Raw genomic sequence first — 14,505 nt, forward strand, 5'->3', positions numbered from 1 at the left:
AATCTCTCTCCTTTCCTCCTTTTCCTCCTCGCGACGTTGCTGTTCTCTCCTTTCCTGCTCGCAACGTTCCTTCTCCTCCCTTTCCCGACGTTCATTGATACCCGCCAAGGCCTCAGCGGCTTCCTCAGCCGTTACGTCCCCAGTCCTCATGACCTCAAGGATCGCATTCTTTCTTTTGGTTGAGCCCAACTCAATGCCCAACTCCTCACAAATTTCGAGAAGTTCCTTCACCTTGTACTTCTCCATCGTTCACCCTGTCCTCCTGCTGTTTACCCTTTTTGAATATACCTGCCGTACGCTACTATAATGCTGCTAGTAAGACATATGCAAGTATTTCACACACTGCCCTGTTTTACCCCCTCAGCATCCCCTGGTTTTCAAAACACTCTTACTAGGCTTGAAACACACAAGGTTAAACACAATGCAACACCAAGTCAATCCCTGAGCTACTATAACCTGTGTCAGAGAAAGTCTGGTGTTTGAGGTAAACTTCAGGCACTCACCGCGCCGAGGTAGCTGATGCCGGTCAATCCCGTAGCTGCCATCCAGTGTTACGAACTTCCAACCGGTGCCACCAGTGTTACGACATCCAACCGGTGCCGCCAGTGTTACGAACTTGTACCGCTGCACCACGAATACGGCTTTGTGGTCCCGTAGCGCTCGTCACCCGTTTCGTGACAGAGCGTTGGTAGCGAAGACTCCGAGCCTGGCGTCGATGAGAATAACAAAAGGGACTTTATACATTATATACAGGTTATCATACAGGACATGAACGGGTCGGCACTGGGGCCGAGTGCTCACAACAAACGCGACTGTTCTCGCACGACGACGTCCGGCGAAAACGCGTTTCACATCTCACCCCAGTCGGGAGCGACACTCTCTCCCGGTGGGGTCGGCAGATCCTGTTTTCGAGCGGCGTGTCGCTGCTTTTATAATCCCCGAGGCCCATTGTCACTCAAACGGCCCAATACAAAGTCAGCACACGACGGTCGTCCGAGGGGTCCAACCAGCGACCGCGCTGGCCACTCGGTTCAAAGTTCGCGCGCGCGGTGACCTCCCGGCAAGGGAGGTGCGGCGCCGGGCCGTCGGGCACACGCGGACACGTCAAAACACGCTGCTCCGCCGAGGCTTCTCCCGCACGAAGGCGCAGCATCTTGACTTGTGAAGGGAGAATTATGGCGCTCGCAGGATAGATTCTGCATCTTGCAGATTCGGGATCCGGGCTTGTGGTAATGGCACAACACGCGCTACTAAGAATCGTTCAATTCTGTGAGGGCAAGGGCGAATGAAAGTATGAAAGGAATATGCAGCCACATACCTGCTCTCATCTCACTGTGGGACCTGCGCTCAGCATCGGTGAGAACCAGTTCTCGTGAAGGTAAACGGGTGCAGTACAGAGGTGTGTCAAGGGACTAGAGTATGCGTGTGTATACGCTCTGCATTATTTTTTTGTTTCTGCTTTTTCGCTTCCCCATCTTTCTTCTTTTCGCAGTTTTTTTATAAACGCATCCTTAACACCCTAATCTGCCCTAAACATACTTGTATATCTTAATTCTTTAAAACTGAGTTTCTTGCAGCGCAAATAGTCAAGAGATAAGCAACTCGAATGACGTATTCGGGCACATTATAATTTAAAGAGTACAGAAGGCCTGATGAAAGAGGACTATAGTGGGGACGTGGATTGCGAATAAAGAATTTCAAGTTGTTCTCCCGCTCACTTACATGGGAATTGACAGGTGAGACCGAGGCGGGGATGGGGTGTTGGGAAGGGGGGGGGGGGGTGCGCAATGGTTTGTTCTTCGATAGTGCACTGTTTACCCATACTAACTTAGAGGAACTCCTGGATTAGGCGAGCATAGCGGTGTAGTGGGTGCTCCGGTGCGCACGTGATCATTGGGAAAGCAGCCATGGAGCCCTTGAATGTGCACGCGCCGTTGCGGTTGCCACTGTCGAGGCCTGCGCCCCTTGCACACGCGTTAAGTTGCGGGCAACCGTCAGTCGACCGGCGCCTGGTAGTGACTAAGCGTACTTTAAGACAAGGCATCAGAGTGACAAGAAAGCGCTGCTACAGTTATTTTAGAATAACAGACCTGCACACACGGCTGGAACATGAATCGGTGTTTGCTGTGCGGCACGTGATTCTGTGCTGTTCAATGACCGCGGCCAGCTGCGTTCGTACGTCGGTGCTCTCCCTATCTCTGTCTCTACCTTTTTATCTCTTTACTTCCCCTCTTTTCGTCCCCGGGTTTTTCGTTCTGGTTGACATCCCCACCTTTGTTTTGATCTATCTATCTATCTATCTATCTATCTATCTATCTATCTATCTATCTATCTATCTATCTATCTATCTATCTATCTATCTATCTATCTATCTATCTATCTATCTATCTATCTATCTATCTATCTATCTATCTATCTATCTATCTATCTATCTATCTATCTATCTATCTATCTATCTATCTATCTATCTATCTATCTATCTATCTATCTATCTATCTATCTATCTATCTATCTATCTATCTATCTATCTATCTATCTATCTATCTATCTTTCTTTCTTTCTTTCTTTCTTTCTTTCTTTCTTTCTTTCTTTCTTTCTTTCTTTCTTTCTTTCTTTCTTTCTTTCTTTCTTTCTTTCTTTCTTTCTTTCTTTCTTTCTTTCTTTCTTTCTTTCTTCTATGCTATCCTATCGGCGTCAGTCTTCCGCGAAACCGTTGTCAGTTGCCTGGCTCAGAATCTACCTCCCCGAGTCGATGCGAGGTAAGCTTGTCCCGTCAGGTGAACGGTATTCACTCACTGAGCGTGGGGGCGGCAAGCGTAAGGTCGTGGTCCAACATCTGTCCCATGGAGACGAGCAAGTTCCGCACACGGCGGTCGTGTTCACTCACGTCGTGGTGCACCAAGAAGCTCACCATACGGGCGTTTGGCAGCGGGCCGCCGTCCTTGGCGGCTCGGGGCTCGCTGATGCCTGCAACGGTGAAAGGACGAACAAAATTAAACACGCGAAGTTCTAGGTGGAGGGGGGGGAGCCAAGCGTCGTCCCCCGTCGAGTCTCAGTGATATGAAATGCAGTGAAACCTGCCCGCCGCATATACGCACGACCATCTCTGAAAAGGTATCGATGGCTTCGCTTGTAGCAAGAACCACGAAGATAATGTGCGCTACCACGCGGCATAGTGGCATCAAATGAAAAGCACCCGCAAAACAATGTGTATTAGCCAACCTTCAAATACATTTTACAGCTCGCAGTTTCCACTACTGCTTGCAACTGCTTGTCATGCGGTGACTCTAAACTCGCTCGTTCAAATCGCTGCCATGAGAAGGCGCCACACACAGCGTCACATGTGTCAATCACATTACCAGGTACAGCTGCAATAATCGAGGTGTTTGCAGGTGTGTAAAATATTCGCTCGGATGACCTCTTTCTAGCTACTGAAAACTTGTAGAAATATCACGCTGCTTTTCGATTTTACCAGTTTCACGATCATGTGCTGGCCAACCTGAACTTTGCCGACGCGCAACGGCGAGCTGGTTTTGTAAAATTTGTAAAACCTTAGCTGTTTGGAAAGGTGTGGATAGAGTGCAGCGATGCTGTGTATATTTTACGGTCATTCTCTGCATACGCATACCTCTTACGCGCAACAACGTGCGAGACAATTGACGCTATAGTCGCCGGGCTTGTTGGGTAATTCTGATACACAACGAAGGTCACTACGAACCTTTTCAAATGCCAATAATGTGGAGAGATGTTACCGAACTACATTTAGCGCACGACTCTTCCACCAACCCCACCGGCTTCTCATCTTTACATCCACGAAATTTTGTATACGATTTCGTCTTATATTGTGCCACTTCTACCTAGGTTTCATTTACCCTGGTTGCCTATTGTGTTACTAAATAAACCAGCGGTTGTTTCTTCAACATACTTCATGGCCTAGCCATATTGACCCCTTTCTATTAAATGTCGACCTGAATATTATAAAATATACATAGTGCTGAATTCGTAACATTTGCTGCTGTTATCTATCGATGAAAATATAGCAGATGCACTAGTCAGCTGAAAGTCGAACATTGCTGATAGGAAGAAAATTCCGACGTCCTTTGCTGGAAATCGGGGAACCTATACAGACGCAGTGTTGCGACAGAAGAAAATGAAAGGGCATTTTTTGTTTCACTTTGCAGTCAGGCTACATATCAAAATTACATAGAACATGGCCTGATGCAAACTATGAGCACGTTTATACAATGATAAAAGTCAATGAAGCGAGACCCTGAAACGGAAACCCTGGTATTAAACATTGCAACGAGGAACACCAACGCTAAAACACAACACATACCGTCGCCTCTATTTCGGCAGTTTGGTAAGGCGAAAATAGAAAGTGTGGCTGTATTAGGTACATGAGCTATCTGCAAAGATCGTGTCATTTTTTCTTCTTGTTCACCAGTTCCAATAAAGATAAGCGAAGTTGCGTGCAACTTGGAGTACGAATAATTAGCGAAATTAAGAATGAGAAGACGAAACGTTAAGAGCGCTTTGTTTACTGTTAAGTCGCGGAGTAAATATCTTGGTTTTAACGATATACCGGGCTGCGGTTCTATACAAGCTGGATTTCCGTTCGTCCCAGGAAAGCGTTTGTCGTGATATAGGAATGTTCCGAATGCCCGGCACGCAAGGTGCGTCATATATTGCGAGAAGAAAGAAAACCAAGCAGCTATAACGAACGTCAAGGATGACGAATACCAACGTATTCGCTAAATTATGCACGCCAGTGCAATGCCTAAGCTCAGCGGGTTTCTGCACGCGTGCCTCGTATCTCGCAAGGCGATAAACCCTGGCTCGTGTGTCTTCGCAGTGCCGTTTGTCGAGCGTGCCTAAATAAATAAAAGCAGCATCGCGCGCCTGAGGCTCGGGGTGGATTTGTCGTCATCACTCACAGGCGAGGAAATTGGCCGCGGACCTTCAAGGATTGGGGACACCCAAATACCTTTTCTTTTTTTCGTGTTCCATGAATAGTGTCCCATTTCTCTTACCAGTACGCCGCGTGAACCTTGAGTTAGCTTCCCGCTGTTGGCTCCGGCTGTCATCTTTCAAGATGATTATTGATGCGTTTTCGTCGATCGCGTGGGGTTTACTAACACGGAATCGCGGTCATTCTTGCACGCTTTGCGGTGGCTGCTACAGTATGCGGCGAAATAACCACATAGCCTCATATCTACAGACTGCATTGTACAGCATGATTCGCGCGCCGGCTTTAGCGAAATTTCTGCTCTAAAGTGACTAGAGATGGAGTTCGCCAATAGAAGCTGCAGGCCAAGAGAAATGGAGTGTGATTGGCTGGCACTCGAACACTGGTCAATGACGACTGGTTGCCGAGGCATTGACAAATCAAGAACAAATCGCGATAGCTGAGTTGGGCAATCATGAACGTGGCAGCAGCTGAACTGTTCGTCCATCGGTTTGCTGACACCAGCTCTAAAACTTGAAAAATGCTTCGATGTTTCAGTGAAAGGAGTGTGATGACACATCTGGCATGCGTGTGTGGAATACATGGTCGTTCCCACTGACTGACTTGTGGGATTTCTTGCGGGAACGCTTAGCGAAATCACGAGATTTCGCTGAATTACAAGAGAAACTCTTGGGAATAAGTTTCCATAGGTTTCGTGAAGACGAACACTTGCCTAAGCAGTGTATCACAAACATGAAGCCGAGAGTCAGTGTATAGTCGCTTCACTGAGCATAAATCCCCGCTGTACCCAAACTAGACGATCTTTTGTGCTATACTCGCCTCATGGCACCTTCGCTTGCATTCAAGCACGCTTGTACAAGCCTCAGTTCTTCAGTGACCTCTTTATATATATGTATACGTCTCTCCTTACATCGTCTTCTGTGCAGATAAAGCAATTATTCATATATGCACCTGTTATCTGTTCGTTCTCGCACCGACATTTCCTTACAACGTAGCTCATGCTTCTTCAGTCCAAACGCCGCCCGCTGAACTTAGTTTTTTCAACTGTACGTAACACCGATTCTCTCTTAAGCTGTGATTGATAGTGCCGTCTTATTAGACTGTAGCGATGTCGTTTCAAGAAAAAGCCTAAAGGGCACGCACATCTCATTATGTGCGTTTCGGCCCGCATGCAAATATACGCGATCAATATGGTATTCTCGAAGACGTGTGGTTAAGGGCCTTAGCTTGCATCTGCAAGGCTGCATGTATATAGGTTAACGGACCGTCAAGAGAACAGAGCGCCTCTGTCAGCGCTGCCATCGTCTGACAGCTTCTGGCTGCGCGAAGGTGTTAATAAGAGCGCGGTGTTCGCGGTAGTGATCTCCGTGCCGTGGCAGCGGCACGCCTACTTCAAGGGCATGCAGGGGCGTTGTCGGCACCTAAGACGTCTCAGGCCGCCGCATTCGAGTGGCGAAGGCCGCACTAACGCAACTCAATTGTGAAGCCACATAAGGGGCGACGTTCGAGCTGCTTCGAGGACGGTATCTTTAATATCTTTAAGCAAGAATTCTGCATCCCTGACCTTTTTCTTTTCCTTTTTTCACTGGTGTCGATAGTCCGCGGTCGCAATTTTTACTGACGCGTTTGTGATATGGCTTTTGTTATTTATTGAACGTTTCACCTTATATTACTGTTCATTCAAGGTTAAGCAGCTAGAGGGGTAAACTTCGGCATTTATTAGGCCAACGCGTGTAAAATATTTCCTGCATTGTAGGAAACGACAGCTTTTCGTAACTATTGACGCCTTGTATTTGCGAGTAAGTCGTTGACCCGAAGCGTTGGCTCAGCAGGCCGCATCAGTGACTGGAACGTTTCTCCTCTTTTCCACGCTCCACGAAGCCAATTCGGCTATGTTTATTCCTCACAAGGTTCCACGTTGTTCGGTCTCTCCACTTTTACGAATCGCGGAGGTTGTAGCGCCTGTTACATGTGTGCTTCTCTTCAACTCAGTTATACGAGGGCGAAGCAGAAAGCCTTTGCTCCTATTTTTCTTTTCTTTTTATGGTTGTGAATGCGAAGTCAACATATCCAGTCCCAGTGGCGGACCTTTGTTGGACCAGCCCGGCCTTATCTGCCGGTAGCTCCGCCGCACGGCGCTGCTTTCAGTTGTTGAATATGACGGTTCAGCTTCACACGTCTAAGGCGTACGAGCAACAAAGTGTGATTCGATTTCTATGGAGCGAGAGACGAAGGCCCATTGAAATCCACAGGGAAATGCAGCTCACGTATGGGGAATGGTGTCTCGCTTTGAGAAGTGTGAGGTGGCGGTGTTGTGAGTTCGCAATAGGCAGTGAAGGCTTGCATAACAGTGAGCGGTGAGGGGGGGGGGGGGGTGCGTCGCTGAATGACTACGAGGGCATCTCAAATTTAGTGCTGCGATGGGAGGACAAATGTCTGAACTGGCATGGGAACTATGTGGAAAAAACAGTGTAAGGGGCTTATAATAGAACATATATTTGTGGTTACCTGTATGTAGCTTATTTTGCTTAATAAAAAATAGGGGAAGAGACTTTCTGATAAAAAAGTGGCTGTGGCTTAGCTAAGGTTAAGCCCAGGATGCGAAGCATACTAGCCTTTATTGTAGTTGTTGAACCACTCTTTAGCCTGGTGAACTGCTGTTGCTTGGCTATATTTGGTTCGGCTAGACGAAGAAACAACTCATGCGTTACTCTGCTTCGCCTTCAAGAGTGGAACGCGACAGCGTTCCCGTCGACCCGCCAAGGGGTGTAAGACAATGGGCTACGGCGCAGCGGCTATGCGCCCCGCATTGGACGCGGTGAGCGTCGAGCAACGCAGCGTTCGGCGCGGCAACAAAATGTGTGCCTGAGCAAGCGACGCACGAGAACAGCTCGTTTCTAAGGCAACACCGCATTCACTAGAGGCGCTTTTGTACCGCTTTGAAGCATCGTACTCGTGGCTCAGTGGTAGCGTCTCCGTCTCACACTCCGGAGACCCTGGTTCGATTCCCACCCAGCCCATCTTGCAAGAGTTGAGCCAAAGGCACCTAGAAAATCAGTCTCTGTAGCACGCCGCAACCTTCGCTTCTCATTCCAATGAGCAGCTCTGTCTCCAGGAGGCATCTCACCTCGTGAGTGTCTAGCAGAGGCAAGCGCAGCTGCTTATATACCGCCGCGACGCCGCGAGCGACGGCGCGAGTTGGAGCCCCGTTTCGCCTCTGTCGTGACGTCACGGTGTCACGTGGTATTGAAGGCGACACCGCCGCGCCTGAGGAGCTGGGTTGAGCTCTCGTAATATGCTTCGCATAAAATACTTTCTGACTTTTTGATTATAAAAATACGTGGCGACGTAGTGCCAGAGACAGGCACTAATTTCTGTATATACGTTTGATGTAATTGCAGCTTTTTGTATAATCGCGCGCAAACGATGACAAAAAACTCGTGCCCGCGCAGCCCAGCGTTTACGACGTGGGAGTGTCTTCTGAGTGAAAATAAATTAGCATATATCGAACACGCCGGATTGCGAAACACCTCTGCTGTATAGCGTTGACTTTCGTCCAGATGGCGAAGTCCCTCTCCCACAAGCCTCGTAAACACCAAGGCCTGCTGTGTGCAGCAGCCCCGGTGCAATCGAATCACAGTAGCGAAAGAATGCACGCGGGGTGGCCACGCTTGTTTCCCAAGGTTAAATCGCGCCTGCTATTTGCCGCCTGCGCCCTACCTGTGCGTTATGCCCTTCGGAAGTTATGCGCTACGTATTACTTGCGGGCGGAGCCAATCTCAAAGTGAACGCGCAGTATTGGAACGTTCATAAACGTGTGTTTAATTTGGAATGCCTTCTGAACGTATGAGACCGTGGACGCATGAAAGGTCGCGTAGGTGCTTATTCGCGCGCATACCGCGCTCAGACATTTCCGTAGGTGTGTCGCAGTCCACTAGTGGCTGCAGTTTAATCGATGGCGCTCAGCGTGATTATAGAATGATGTCGGGCACATATAAGAACATGGAATGACTAAAGAACCAAACTAATGTCGTGGCCTTTGTGAGCTATGCAGGTAACTTAAACGGAAACGTTACTGCCCGCTTGCAAGAGTTGTCAAGAACGTGACTGGCTTTGCCTAATACGGGTGGTCTAGAGCCCTACGAACAGCCCTACGAAGGCGTAACACACTGGACAGAAACTCAGAGGTTTAACAATAAGGCTTGAGAGGAAGTTAAAGACCGCGCCATGAGCGATGGAACAAATATTGTTGTAGACGCGACGTTTAGAGAAAAGGAAACAGCGGTATGGATTAGAGAACAAACGAAAGGTAGCCAATGTTCCAGTTGACATCAATAAAAAGAAACGGAGTTTGGGCTGGTCATGTAAAGCTTAGTGCAGATAACCGGCGCATTCTAATAGAGCTACAGAATGGGTGCCAAGAGAAGGAAGGCGCAGTCATGGATGGCAGAAAACGAGCTGGTGTAAGGAAACATGCACTTTGCAGGCATAATATAGGGTCAGCTGGCGCAAGACAGGGGTAATTTGAGCGCGAATGCATAAGCTGATCATGATCACGTTAAGCTAGGTAAAGCTCGAAGCAACGGAGAAAATAAACACGAATCCTGCCTGTCTGCACTTAACCTGCGTGGCTGCGCATTTTCGAAGGCGTCAATACTCTCGGCATCTTTCTGTATACGTCAAATGTTTGTGACAAAATGTTGCACATTTCTCATACGGCAATTCAGTACGCCTCCATGAGCGCGGAAACACAACGCCGTAGAAAGCCTGAACGAACGCCGCCCGTTGTCCGGACGAATTTATTTATGCCCTCGAGGCCCCAAAGGAACGTCCATTACAGTGGCTAGCGCTGCCTGGAAGGTGCACTTCCGTCTCTCGTGCCCAGCAGCACCACATATGCATCCCCCATCGGCGTCGTGCAGTTTTCCCGGCAACTTCCCGTCGCGTAGACAGGTGGAAGAAGGCATTTAAATCTGCGCTCCGCAAAACGCTTTGCATCTGACCGGCGCACTCCAGCTGAACCCCTCATTACCGCTTGCATTTGCCTGGCCACCGCTGCAGCCATCATCCCTCTTCCCTCCCCTCGGCCCGTTTCGTCTTCCCTGCTATGACGACACCCTTCCTCGAAATGATAATACGATAGCATTGCACGGAGGGCAAGCGGGGTGATCATTTTCACTCCGTAAACAGGGCCCGACTTCCTTCGGCGCACGAGCCGCCGCGAGCCGAGCACGAGCCGCCGCCGGCGCAGGGAAAGGGACCGGTTCGTTCGGCCGGCCTGCAGCACGCCGTCTCGCTCTCCGCCGCGGACAGACGGGGCGTCCCCCTTTTATTTCTTTTCCTGCCTCCTGGCACATCTTCTTTTCTTTGATTCTTTTTCGCATTTCTTTCTTCAGGTGGTGAATCTCCGGGCCATCGTATCTCTGCCGGCTGCATTCCGGCACGGCCGCAAATACGGCGGCAGTGGGAGGCGAGTCGCTCATTTAGCGGTCCTTGATCGCGGACAAGAGCCGTGCGAGAGAGCGGCGCACTGTTCGCGCTTGGCGGCGCCGTGCAGACAGCTGCGGTTGACCGGTCGGTGTACACTGGGCTGCGTTTTTGAGCATATCCATTTCCTCGTCTTCCCGCCGCCGCGCATATTGATCTCGTTGCCGAGCCGCCTTCTTCTGTACACACCTGGTGTACACAGGTGCGCGCATACGCCGCGACTGGCGGGGCGTCGTGCTGCTGAGTGGAACTTTTAATCACGGCGCCGGCAGCGTGGAGAGGAAGGATCGCGGGAGCGTCGTTTCGGCTGTAGGAGCTGGTTAATGTAACCCGAATGAGAGCAAGCGACTCAAGGACTCTCTTTTGACCTGCGAGGCTCGAAGTACGTCGACCCGTTTTTGGCGCGCTGCCAAAGGCACTTTACGTAACGGGAGTGTCTTCGAGCCTCTGGTGAGGAAGTATGCGGAGTGCTTCTGTCGCCAGCCGTCTGGCATAAGGATTTGTTTCCTGGTACCGTGCCGTTTCTTTTCGGCATTTCTTTTCCCTAAATAGTACAGCGAAAGAGCGAGTGAAGCTATGAGCAACCGGCTGTTATACGTCGCACGAAACCCTCTGGGTTCATTTATGTATGCGTTGTACCCTCCCTAATTTCTTAGTTTCTCTGCCCGTCAAACCTTGATTTGACGGGGAAAATGTCGCCTCGCACTGCAACTAGCTGTGTTGGAACACTACACACACACTCTTATCTTTCCTTTTTCTCATATATTTCTCCCAGTTCACCAAGCGTTGTATAATCAACGGCGGGCACGGCCTTGATTTACCTCCCTGCCTTTTCTTCTGTCTCTCTCTCTCTCTCTCTCTCTCTGCCTATGTACAGGAGCACATACGCAAAACGTACGCGCGCACGCGTGGAGTAAAATGAAGCGCATGTCGCTGGAACGAATCACCCGAAATGGGATTCGAACTATGCCTCTGTAATCGTCTGGCTGCGCTCGTCTTCTTTCGGCTTACAGTTGAGCTGCATTCAAAAGAGTCTGGCAAAAGAGTCTGATACGAAACAGTAGTGCTCGTGGTGAGACTGCAGCCTTTATTCGCAGAAATGTCGGTAACACGGAGCGTGCCAGAATATAAATTTCTTTGCCTGTCTTATAACACACATCGCGGAGTGAATGGCTGTTTCACTCTGCACTTGGGCTTGAATAATAAAACGGAGCTTTCTTTACCTACCAGCTCTCTTTGCCGACACAGCATCGTTAATTGTATAGTATTTAATTAACCTTCGCCTCACGCTTGTATCAGCATGTGCATTATAGACCTGGGTATCGCCCCTCCCCCCGCCTTTTTTTTTTAAACCTGCGCCATCTTCCTTTCAGTTCTGCTACAAGTTAAAAGTTGGGCAAATTGGTTTATGTTCATTGTGTTCATTGTTTCGGTTATGGAATAGATGCCTCATTTAAGATGAAATTCGATCTTCTCGTATCTCCCACGTTCGAAGATATATTGTGATCGCCTGCTACACACGTGACATGACGCGCTCAGCAATCGCTGTGACTTTCCGTATTTGGGTGTACTGTAACTTTTACGCACCCCTTTAGCGCTTTGAGCGCGTTTGAACATCCTGTTATGCACTGGCACACTCGATGTCATTTGAACAGGCTCGCTAATGGGGCTGAGAGGGACGAAAGCCTTCTTACCGGTCATCTTCAAAACTAACTGCTTCCGAAACACAATTTGTTGCCTTACGTTCACGCTTCCCGGTTTGCGAATGCGTCCACGCGCCGACGAGCTTCCTTTTGAAGTCGATGCGCTATATCCTCGTTAACGGTCCTCTTCGTTGTACATATAGCGCTCGGCAAGGAAGCAGGAGTGTCAGGAAGTGCTGCGCTGTAGTCACGAATGGGATGCAACATTGCCAAGTGCTTTAAAAATAACAGCTACCGCATGTCTCAGCCTGTCCCGTTGTTTGTTTGCAATAAAATTCGTTCGCGGTTTTCGTAACGAAGCGTGAAAGAGTGTATCGAGAAAAGGTTTCACGACGCTCCCAGTTAATTCCTCACTTTATGGTCCTACAGCCCCTCACCCGCATGATTTCTTTCTTTCTTTCTTTCTTTCTTTCTTTCTTTCTTTCTTTCTTTCTTTCTTTCTTTCTTTCTTTCTTTCTTTCTTTCTTTCTTTCTTTCTTTCTTTCTTTCTTTCTTCCTTCCTTCCTTTCTTTCTTTCTTTCTTTCTTTCTTTCTTTCTTTCTTTCTTTCTTTCTTTCTTTCTTTCTTGTGCGAAATGCGGTAGCCGTATTACGTTTCCTCCCATATCCAGGCTAACTTTCGCTTTCGCGATTCGACGCGCGTTGAAATTCAGGCCATTCTGATTTTATCGCGCATTTCAGCACCGCCTTTCTGTCGTTAATGAAGCGTAGAAAGAGGTCGCAGATGAGTCGCCGTATACTATAACTGTGCGTTCCTTAGCTGCGTATTCTATGCGATGTCTTTATCGGCACTTTGCAACGGGAACTACGCCCAGCTCGCGAGAATAAGTGTAACGAAAAGCCGACGGAATGCACGAATCGGCGCCTTGCACGCGGCACCGATCGTTGCATCGAGCATGAGCGTGCCAGATCGGTACGTCGCCTTTCCGGAAGAAGAAAACATTGCGCTCTACTTGCAGCACCTCCTGGCTGCGATGTGTATGCGGCGATACAATCTGCGGGCTCACAGCGGCATTTTTATCGCCTTTCTCTTCTTTCCTATTTTGTGCGACGTCTGCGTGCTTCATGATATCGGACGCTGTAATACATCGTTTCGGCGACGCTGCGTGCTTGTGCGGACAGACTCTCTTCGTATCTTCTCTTCTTTTCTCCTCATCTTTTCCACCCGTTCTCCTTTCCCTCAGTGCAGAGTATCCAACTGGACAGTTCTGCTTAATCTTTCTCCCTTTCATCTGTAATTTTTGTTCTCTATATCTGTCTGCGTGCCAACCTGACGTCTGACCGTACATTTTCTCTTTAAAAGATCAAAATAGCGCGATACACAAAGGACTGAAAGAAGAACGTTCTGTCATTTCAGTCCTGTGTGCATCACGCTGTTTAACTTTTTGGCAATGTACCAACTGGCCCAAGCATCTTCCACCCATCTGCAATTGTTATACTCTCCCTCTCTCGGATTCACACTATAAGCTTGAACGGATTCCCATTCTTCCTTCCGCAGACCACCCTCTTTAAAGGGGCTCTGAAGCACTTTCTGAAGGTAGCGAAAAAAAATTGTTGGCGATGTTGTAACGAGGTTTCTGTGAACATGCGAGCCAAATATTATTGCACTGCATGTAGCCGGGAATTTACAAACTCGTGCCAAGAGCAGATGAACAGTCGCTTTCTCCTGCATCCGCAATGTCACGACCGAAAGCACTTAGTCAATCATATATATATATATATATATATATATATATATATATATATATATATATATATATATATATATATATATATATATATATATATATATATATATATATATATATATGCGTGTGTGCGTGTGTGTGTGTGTGTGTGTGTGTGTGTGTGTGTTTGTTTGTGCGTGTTTGTGCGCGCGCGCGTGATCTGCTCTAAAAGACAGAAAAATTAATGTTCGCACTGCGCGTAGCTGCGTCTGCTGCGTGTGACCTCAGAGGTAGCAGTGGAAGGCTGGGTAGCGAAGACAAACGCGTCCCGCGACAATAACCTTTTGCCGAGGCTTTGCCCTCTTGGCTTTCCCGCTGTTAGCTTTCAGCGCGCTAGCCGAGACGAAAAGAGAGGAAAAGCAGCTTATCGGTGTGATAACTTATAGTGAACGATTCTAAAATATTTTGCGGCATGATATTCAGGGGATGACGTACTTTAATGGTGAGGCCATTATATGATTAACTAGAAAAGTGTTTCAGGGCCCCTTTAATCAAACGTGCTGACCAGTTATCTATGAAAAATTGAACAAGCAAAGTGTGAATGTGCGCCTCGCTTGAACGGGCGCAGTCGATGTGAGAGAGTGTTCAGGAGCGCAACGGGTGCACTTCTTTCTGTCGTCGGA

At 48.4% G+C, this 14,505-nt stretch overlaps 1 protein-coding gene across 1 annotated transcript in view; it reads right to left on the reverse strand.

Annotated features, from left to right (window-relative positions):
* The window catches only part of LOC135898755 (salivary peroxidase/catechol oxidase-like), a 217,239-nt gene that overhangs the window by 48,552 nt on the left and 154,182 nt on the right, over positions 1-14,505 (reverse strand). Inside the window, exon 5 of the mRNA XM_065427888.1 lies at positions 2,797-2,967. Coding sequence (XP_065283960.1) covers positions 2,797-2,967 — 171 coding nt within the window. The remainder of the gene's footprint in view (positions 1-2,796; positions 2,968-14,505) is intronic.

This window comes from Dermacentor albipictus, chromosome 3 (assembly GCF_038994185.2).
Source record: "Dermacentor albipictus isolate Rhodes 1998 colony chromosome 3, USDA_Dalb.pri_finalv2, whole genome shotgun sequence".
NCBI lineage: Eukaryota > Metazoa > Arthropoda > Arachnida > Ixodida > Ixodidae > Dermacentor > Dermacentor albipictus.